We start from the raw sequence: 8,505 nt of genomic DNA on the forward strand, positions 1-8,505 counted from the left end.
CCTCCTCCTCGCTGAGCAAATAAACGCGCCCGGCTCCTGCCAAGCCCATTTCCAGTCACTGCTGGGACGCTTCTAGCTCCACCAGGATCCTACAGATTGCCTCCAGCCATGGCTGGGTGTTCAAAGAGCACTTCCAGCCACGGTTGGGTCTTCCAAGAGCATTTCCAGCCACGGTTGGGTCTTCCAAGAGCATTTCCAGACATGGTTGGGTCTTCCAGGAGCATTTCCAGACATGGTTGGGTCTCCCCAGTTGGGTCTCCCCTGGTTGAGTCCTGGCCGAGTCTTCCCAAATTGTTCCCAGCCCCATCTACATCTTCCCAGGTTACTCCCGTGGGCACCGCAGTGAGCAGGAGGCAACAATGACCTTGGAAGCAGCATCATTGAGAAGGTCCTGGAAGTGCTGGTGGGCAAGGAGGTGAACAGGAGGCAACGTTGTCCTTGGAAGCAGCGTTGTTGAGAAGGTCCTGGAGGTGCTGGTGGGCAATGAGGTGAGGAGAAGCCAACGATGATATTGGAATCAGCCTCGTTGACAAGGTCCTGGAAGTACTGGTGGGCACCGAGGTGAGCAGGAGGCAACGTTGTCCTTGGAATCAGCATCGTTGACAAGGTCCTGGAAGTTCCAGTTGGCACCAAGGTTGAGGAGGAGGCAATGTTGTCCTTGGAATGAGCGTCGTTGAGAAGGTCCTGGAAGTGCTGGTGGGCAAGGAGGTGAGGAGGGGCCAGCGAAGACCTTGGAGGAGAATCCTTGAGAAGATTCTTGGCTCCCACATCCCCCTGCCCCACAGCGCTCTGCCCCACATCCCCCTCACCCCACCCCAGCTCCCAAATCCCCCACATCTCACTGTACCTGGGTCACAACTGGGGTCGCAGTGAGGGTCTGGTGATCTGCATCTGGGGGGGTTGGAAAGAAAGGAGAAGGGGATGGAGGTGAGATGGGTCCAGGTGGGCTGCGGGATGGGGGGTGAGTGCAGGGGGGGTAACGGGTCTAGGGGGGCACCCACCGGGATGTCGGTGTTCACCCGTTCCAGTGAGGCCGTGAAGCTCCGTAGGCTGCCACCTGTTGGGGACATGGGTGGGGGGCGATGGGGTGAGTGGTGGGGCTGGGGGAGCAGCCGTGGTAACACTGCGCCCCCCAGTGCTGCCCCCTGGAGCCCACCCGACCTGGTTCGGTGGCGTTTTTGTTCTTGAGGACGAAGCCTTCGGATGCCGTCCAGGTGCTGCCATCGTCCTCGTACCAGTTCTCGTCAACGGAGGCCGAAGTGTTCCTGGGGGGCAGCGCCAGGGGGTTTGGAGGGGTAGAAGGACAGAGGAGGGGGCTGTGCCCCCCCCAGACTGCCCCGATGTCCACTCCCAACCCCATTCTGAACCCCAACCGAGCCCAGGTGTCTGCCACCAGCCCAAGTGTCCATCACAAATCAACCAACCCAAAAGACCCCAGACCATCCAACCCAATTAACGCCAACCCATCCAACCCAACCAACCCAACTCAACACAAATGACCCCAACCCCACCAACCCAGAAGAACTCAAACCATCCAACACAACCCACCCCATCCCACCCCATCCCATCCCATGCCTCCCATGCAGTCCAACCCAACTCAACCCAACTCAACCCAACTCAACCCAACCCAACCCAACCCAACCCAACCCAACCCAACCCAACCCAACACATCTCAACCTAACCCAACCAAACCTAAAGTCCCCAAAACATTCAACCCTACTAAACCCAACCTAAACAACCCAACCCAGTCAAACCAAACCATCCCAACTCAACCCAACCCAACTGATCCAATCTAATCCACCCCAACTATCCCTGACCCTCTACCTCTTCCCGCCCTTCCTCCGTATCACCAGCAGCACAGTAAGGGTGATGCAGGCAATGAGCAGCACCGTGACCGCCACCCCCAGCCCGGTGGCCACCTTGCTGACGCGCCCGGAGCACTGGCGGCCCGTGTACCAGTAGAGAGATTCATCCTGGCAGCTGCAGGGACAAGGAAGGGTCAGGCCTGGTGGTCCCAGGGTTCGGGGGGCACACAGAGGGACGCGTGGTGGCACTCACAAGCACTGTGGCCCGGCACGGGTGACGTGGCACTCGCCATAGTTGCAGTTGATGGTGCCGGGCGTGTCGGCCGTGCAGTTGGTGATGCAGTAGAGGGTGTTGCTCACGTTCATCGCGTAGTAGTAGTCCTGGTAGCCGACGGGCGCCCGCTGCTGGCACAGTGCTAAGGAGGGGGTAGGGGAGAGGGTCAAATGGAGTGGTGGGGTGCGTAGGGGCTTGTGGGGTGCATGGGGGGCTCAGGGTGTGCCTGGGGGTCCGTGGGGGCACCCCAGCCTCACCATCAAACGAAGGGGACTTCGTCATGTTCTTGAGGATGGGGCTAGATGACACCTTAAGGCAGACAATGGCTGTGGAGGGAGAGAGGCTGTCAGGGACCCTTCCCCAGGGCCTCCCCAAGGGGTTGGGAGGTAAGAGGGGAGGACGGGGCACCCACAGGTGTCGTGCTCGCAGTCGCCCTGGTTGTTGGCAGTCTCATTAAGCTTCTGCACCAGCTCCTGCGTCTTGTTCTGGAACTCCTCGGTCAGGTCGGGGCTGGCGGTGGTGCTGAAGATGACCTCGTGGTCCACCTCGATGCCGGTGCCCACGGCGGAGGACGCGGAGGCTCTGCGCACCCGGACTCCCCCCCTGCTGGAGGTCGCCGGCCTGATGCTGAGGATCTTCACGCCCTCGTAGCCGGGCACGGAGCTGTAGATCTTGGCCATCTGTCAGGGCGAGGGGCACCGTGAGGACGTGTCCGGTGTGGCCTGGCCTCCCTTTATGGGGCCCAGCCTCCCCTTGTATTCCCAAAATCATCTCGCGCAACTCGGCCTCCCTTTGTGCAACCTGGCCTCCCTTTGTGCTCTCACCCTTCCCTCTCACTCCTGGTCTCCTGTTGTGTTCCCAAACTCCCCTTGCCCACCCTGGTCTCCCTTTTTGCTCCAAGCTTCCCCTCAGGTACCCAGCCTCCCCTCGTGGTGCCTGGCCTCCCCTCATGCTCCCAGGCCTCACCTCCTGCCGGAATTGCTTCTCAAAGCTCTCGTAGGCTGCCGAGCGGCGGTCCTGCAGCTCCTCCGTGTAGTTGAAGTTGGTGACGGTCACCACCAGCTCCACGTTGGACACGATTGTCTCCTCGATGGCTGCAGGAGGCAGGAGAGGGGTGAGCACGGGGAGGCTGGGGCCAAGCAGAGGCCGTTGGCCGGGGGGAGGCCACAAGCGAGAGGGAGGCCATATGCTGGGGGGAGGCCACACTTACAGATGTCGGTGTTGATGGAGCCGCTGGAGTACTCGCACACGGGGCCGTAGAAGTCGGGGTGGCAGATGCACTTGACGCCATCATAATTGCCTCCATTCTGGCAGACCACTGCAGGGAGAGAGGAGGTCAGGGGGTGCCTCAGGGGTGAGGGTCCCATGAGGAGACCCCAGTGAGGACAGGGGTGAGGGTCAGCAATGGAGGCCTGGGGGGTGGGGTGTACGAGGGGGGAAGGTGAGGGGAGAGAGGATAGAAAAGAGATGGATGCTGACCTGCAGGTACGGTGCTGGTGGAGGTCGTGGTGGCGGTAGTCGTTCGAGTGGTGGTCGGTGTAGATGTGGTGGTCAGAGCAGATGTGAATGTTGGTGTCGAAGTGGGTGTTGATGTAGAGGTGGGTATCAGTGTAGAAATGGTGGGTGTCGGTGTAGAAGTGGGTGTCGGTGTAGAAATGGTGGGTGTTGGTATAGAAGTGGTGGATGTCGGTGTAGAAGTGGGTGTCGGTGTAGAGATGGTTGGTGTTGGTGTAAAAGTGGGTGTCGGTGTAGAAATGGTGGGTGTTGGTGTAGAAATGGTGGGTGTCAGTGTAGAAACGGTGGGTGTCAGTGTAGAGGTGAGTGTTGGTGTAGAAGTGGTGGGTGTTGGTGTAGAAATGGTGGGTGTTGGTGTAGAAGTGGTGGGTGTTGGTGTAGCAATGGTGGGTGTTGGTGTAGAAGTGGTGGGTGTCGGTGTAGAAGTGGTGGGTGTCGGTGTAGCAATGGTGGGTGTCGGTGTAGAAATGGTGGGTGTGGGTGTAGAAATGGTGGGTGTGGGTGTAGAAGTGGTTGGTGTCGGTGTAGAAATGGTGGGTGTTGGTGTAGAAGTGGTTGGTGTTGGTGTAGAAATGGTGGGTGTCGGTGTAGAAATGGTGGGTGTTGGTGTAGAAGTGGTGGGTGTCGGTGTAGAAATGGTGGGTGTAGGTGTAGAAACGGTGGGTGTTGGTGTAGAAGTGGTGGGTGTCGGTGTAGAAATGGTGGGTGTTGGTGTAGAAGTGGTGGGTGTAGGTGTTGAAGTGGTTGGTGTTGGTGTAGAAATGGTGGGTGTTGGTGTAGAAAGGGTGGGTGTTGGTGTAGAAGTGGTTGGTGTCGGTGTAGAAATGGTGGGTGTAGGTGCAGAAACGGTGGGTGTTGGTGTAGAAGTGGTGGGTGTCGGTGTAGAAATGGTGGGTGTAGGTGTAGAAGTGGTGGGTGTAGGTGTTGAAGTGGTTGGTGTTGGTGTAGAAATGGTGGGTGTCAGTGTAGAAATGGTGGGCGTCGGTGTAGAAGTGGTGGGTGTCGGTGTAGAAATGGTGGGTGTTGGTGTAGAAATGGTGGGTGTTGGTGTAGAAGTGGTGGGTGTTGGTGTAGAAATGGTGGGTGTCGGTGTAGCAATGGTGGGTGTCGGTGTAGAAGTGGTGGGTGTTGGTGTAGAAGTGGTGGGTGTTGGTGTAGAAGTGGTGGGTGTTGGTGTAGAAATGGTGGGTGTTGGTGTAGAAGTGGTTGGTGTCGGTGTAGAAATGGTGGGTGTTGGTGTAGAAATGGTGGGTGTTGGTGTAGAAGTGGTTGGTGTTGGTGTAGAAGTGGTGGGTGTCGGTGTAGAAATGGTGGGTGTCGGTGTAGAAATGGTGGGTGTTGGTGTAGAAATGGTGGGTGTCGGTGTAGAAATGGTGGGTGTGGGTGTAGAAGTGGTTGGTGTCGGTGTAGAAATGGTGGGTGTTGGTGTAGAAGTGGTTGGTGTTGGTGTAGAAATGGTGGGTGTTGGTGTAGAAATGGTGGGTGTTGGTGTAGAAGTGGATGGTGTCGGTGTAGAAATGGTGGGTGTTGGTGTAGAAACGGTGGGTGTTGGTGTAGAAGTGGTGGGTGTCGGTGTAGAAATGGTGGGTGTAGGTGTAGAAGTGGTGGGTGTAGGTGTTGAAGTGGTTGGTGTTGGTGTAGAAATGGTGGGTGTCAGTGTAGAAATGGTGGGCGTCGGTGTAGAAGTGGTGGGTGTCGGTGTAGAAATGGTGGCTGTCGGTGTAGAAATGGTGGGTGTTGGTGTAGAAGTGGTGTGTGTCGGAGTAGAAATGGTGGGTGTTGGTGTAGAGGTGGTTGGTGTCGGTGTAGAAATGGTGGGTGTAGGTGTAGAAACGGTGGGTGTTGGTGTAGAAGTGGTGGGTGTCGGTGTAGAAATGGTGGGTGTTGGTGTAGAAGTGGTGGGTGTAGGTGTTGAAGTGGTTGGTGTTGGTGTAGAAATGGTGGGTGTTGGTGTAGAAATGGTGGTTGTCGGTATAGAAATGGTGGGTGTCGGTGTAGAAATGGTGGGTGTTGGTGTAGAAGTGGTGGGTGTCGGTGTAGAAATGGTGGGTGTTGGTGTAGAAGTGGTGGGTGTTGGTGTAGAAATGGTGGGTGTTGGTGTAGAAGTGGTGGGTGTTGGTGTAGCAATGGTGGGTGTTGGTGTAGCAATGGTGGGTGTCGGTGTAGAAGTGGTGGGTGTCGGTGTAGAAATGGTGGGTGTTGGTGTAGAAACGGTGGGTGTTGGTGTAGAAGTGGTTGGTGTCGGTGTAGAAATGGTGGGTGTCGGTGTAGAAATGGTGGGTGTTGGCGTAGAAATGGTGGGTGTTGGTGTAGAAGTGGTTGGTGTTGGTGTAGAAATGGTGGGTGTTGGTGTAGAAATGGTGGGTGTTGGTGTAGAAGTGGTTGGTGTCGGTGTAGAAATGGTGGGTGTTGGTGTAGAAATGGTGGGTGTAGGTGTAGAAATGGTGGGTGTTGGTGTAGAAATGGTGGGTGTTGGTGTAGAAGTGGTTGGTGTCGGTGTAGAAATGGTGGGTGTTGGTGTAGAAATTGTGGGTGTTGGTGTAGAAGTGGTGGGTGTCGGTGTAGAAATGGTGGGTGTTGGTGTAGAAGTGGTGGGTGTCAGTGTAGAAGTGGTGGGTGTAGGTGTAGAAGTGGTTGGTGTCGGTGTAGAAGTGGTGGGTGTAGGTGTAGAAGTGGTTGGTGTCGGTGTAGAAGTGGTGGGTGTTGGTGTAGAAACTGTGGGTGTTGGTGTAGAAGTGGTTGGTGTCGGTGTAGAAATGGTGGGTGTCCGTGTAGAAATGGTGGGTGTTGGTGTAGAAGTGGTTGGTGTTGGTGTAGAAATGGTGGGTGTTGGTGTAGAAATGGTGGGTGTTGGTGTAGAAGTGGATGGTGTCGGTGTAGAAATGGTGGGTGTTGGTGTAGAAACGGTGGGTGTTGGTGTAGAAGTGGTGGGTGTCGGTGTAGAAATGGTGGGTGTAGGTGTAGAAGTGGTGGGTGTAGGTGTTGAAGTGGTTGGTGTTGGTGTAGAAATGGTGGGTGTCAGTGTAGAAATGGTGGGCGTCGGTGTAGAAGTGGTGGGTGTGGGTGTAGAAATGGTGGGTGTCGGTGTAGAAATGGTGGGTGTTGGTGTAGAAGTGGTGGGTGTTGGTGTAGAAATGGTGGGTGTTGGTGTAGCAATGGTGGGTGTCGGTGTAGAAACGGTGGGAGTTGGTGTAGAAGTGGTGGGTGTTGGTGTAGAAGTGGTGGGTGTCGGTGTAGAAATGGTGGGTGTTGGTGTAGAAGTGGTTGGTGTCGGTGTAGAAGTGGTGGGTGTCGGTGTAGAAATGGTGGGTGTTGGTGTAGAAGTGGTGTGTGTCGGAGTAGAAATGGTGGGTGTTGGTGTAGAGGTGGTTGGTGTCGGTGTAGAAATGGTGGGTGTAGGTGTAGAAACGGTGGGTGTTGGTGTAGAAGTGGTGGGTGTCGGTGTAGAAATGGTGGGTGTTGGTGTAGAAGTGGTGGGTGTAGGTGTTGAAGTGGTTGGTGTTGGTGTAGAAATGGTGGGTGTTGGTGTAGAAATGGTGGTTGTCGGTGTAGAAATGGTGGGTGTCGGTGTAGCAATGGTGGGTGTCGGTGTAGAAGTGGTGGGTGTCGGTGTAGAAATGGTGGGTGTTGGTGTAGAAACGGTGGGTGTTGGTGTAGATGTGGTTGGTGTCGGTGTAGAAGTGGTGGGTGTCGGTGTAGAAATGGTGGGTGTTGGCGTAGAAATGGTGGGTGTTGGTGTAGAAGTGGTTGGTGTTGGTGTAGAAATGGTGGGTGTTGGTGTAGAAATGGTGGGTGTTGGTGTAGAAGTGGTTGGTGTCGGTGTAGAAATGGTGGGTGTTGGTGTAGAAATGGTGGGTGTAGGTGTAGAAATGGTGGGTGTTGGTGTAGAAATGGTGGGTGTTGGTGTAGAAGTGGTTGGTGTCGGTGTAGAAATGGTGGGTGTTGGTGTAGAAATTGTGGGTGTTGGTGTAGAAGTGGTGGGTGTCAGTGTAGAAGTGGTGGGTGTAGGTGTAGAAGTGGTTGGTGTCGGTGTAGAAGTGGTGGGTGTAGGTGTAGAAGTGGTTGGTGTCGGTGTAGAAGTGGTGGGTGTTGGTGTAGAAACTGTGGGTGTTGGTGTAGAAGTGGTTGGTGTCGGTGTAGAAATGGTGGGTGTCGGTGTAGAAATGGTGGGTGTTGGCGTAGAAATGGTGGGTGTTGGTGTAGAAGTGGTTGGTGTCGGTGTAGAAATGGTGGGTGTCGGTGTAGAAATGGTGGGTGTTGGTGTAGAGGTGGTTGGTGTCGGTGTAGAAATGGTGGGTGTTGGTGTAGAAACGGTGGGTGTTGGTGTAGAAGTGGTGGGTGTCAGTGTAGAAATGGTGGATGTTGGTGTAGAAGTGGTGGGTGTAGGTGTTGAAGTGGTTGGTGTTGGTGTAGAAATGGTGGGTGTTGGTGTAGAAATGGTGGTTGTCGGTGTAGAAATGGTGGGTGTCGGTGTAGAAATGGTGGGTGTTGGTGTAGAAGTGGTGGGTGTCGGTGTAGAAATGGTGGGTGTTGGTGTAGAAGTGGTGGGTGTTGGTGTAGCAATGGTGGGTGTTGGTGTAGAAGTGGTGGGTGTCGGTGTAGAAATGGTGGGTGTTGGTGTAGAAGTGGTGGGTGTTGGTGTAGCAATGGTGGGTGTTGGTGTAGCAATGGTGGGTGTCGGTGTAGAAGTGGTGGGTGTCGGTGTAGAAATGGTGGGTGTTGGTGTAGAAATGGTGGGTGTTGGTGTAGAAGTGGTGGGTGTCAGTGTAGAAGTGGTGGGTGTAGGTGTAGAAGTGGTTGGTGTCGGTGTAGAAGTGGTGGGTGTCGGTGTAGAAGTGGTGGGTGTCGGTGTAGAAATGGTGGGTGTTGGTGTAGAAGTGGTGGGTGTCGTTGTAGAGGTGGGTGTCGATG

General features: G+C 55.2%; 1 protein-coding gene across 1 annotated transcript; it reads right to left on the bottom strand.

Moving 5' to 3' along the window:
* Positions 1-611: 611 nt before the first annotated feature.
* LOC311428945 (mucin-3A-like) lies at positions 612-3,964 on the bottom strand. The gene is made up of 11 exons (XM_084540148.1): positions 3,559-3,964; positions 3,290-3,397; positions 3,046-3,173; positions 2,492-2,759; positions 2,337-2,405; positions 2,059-2,221; positions 1,825-1,980; positions 1,162-1,265; positions 1,002-1,057; positions 848-891; positions 612-730 (listed from the first exon to the last, which is right to left on the bottom strand). Exons 4-10 carry the CDS (start codon positions 2,757-2,759, stop codon positions 853-855), a joined length of 855 nt encoding a protein of 284 aa, XP_084396274.1. The 5' UTR covers positions 3,046-3,173; positions 3,290-3,397; positions 3,559-3,964; the 3' UTR covers positions 612-730; positions 848-852.
* Positions 3,965-8,505: the final 4,541 nt, after the last annotated feature.

The sequence above is a fragment of the Aythya ferina genome (assembly GCF_964211825.1).
Source record: "Aythya ferina genome assembly, contig: HAP1_SCAFFOLD_206, whole genome shotgun sequence".
NCBI lineage: Eukaryota > Metazoa > Chordata > Aves > Anseriformes > Anatidae > Aythya > Aythya ferina.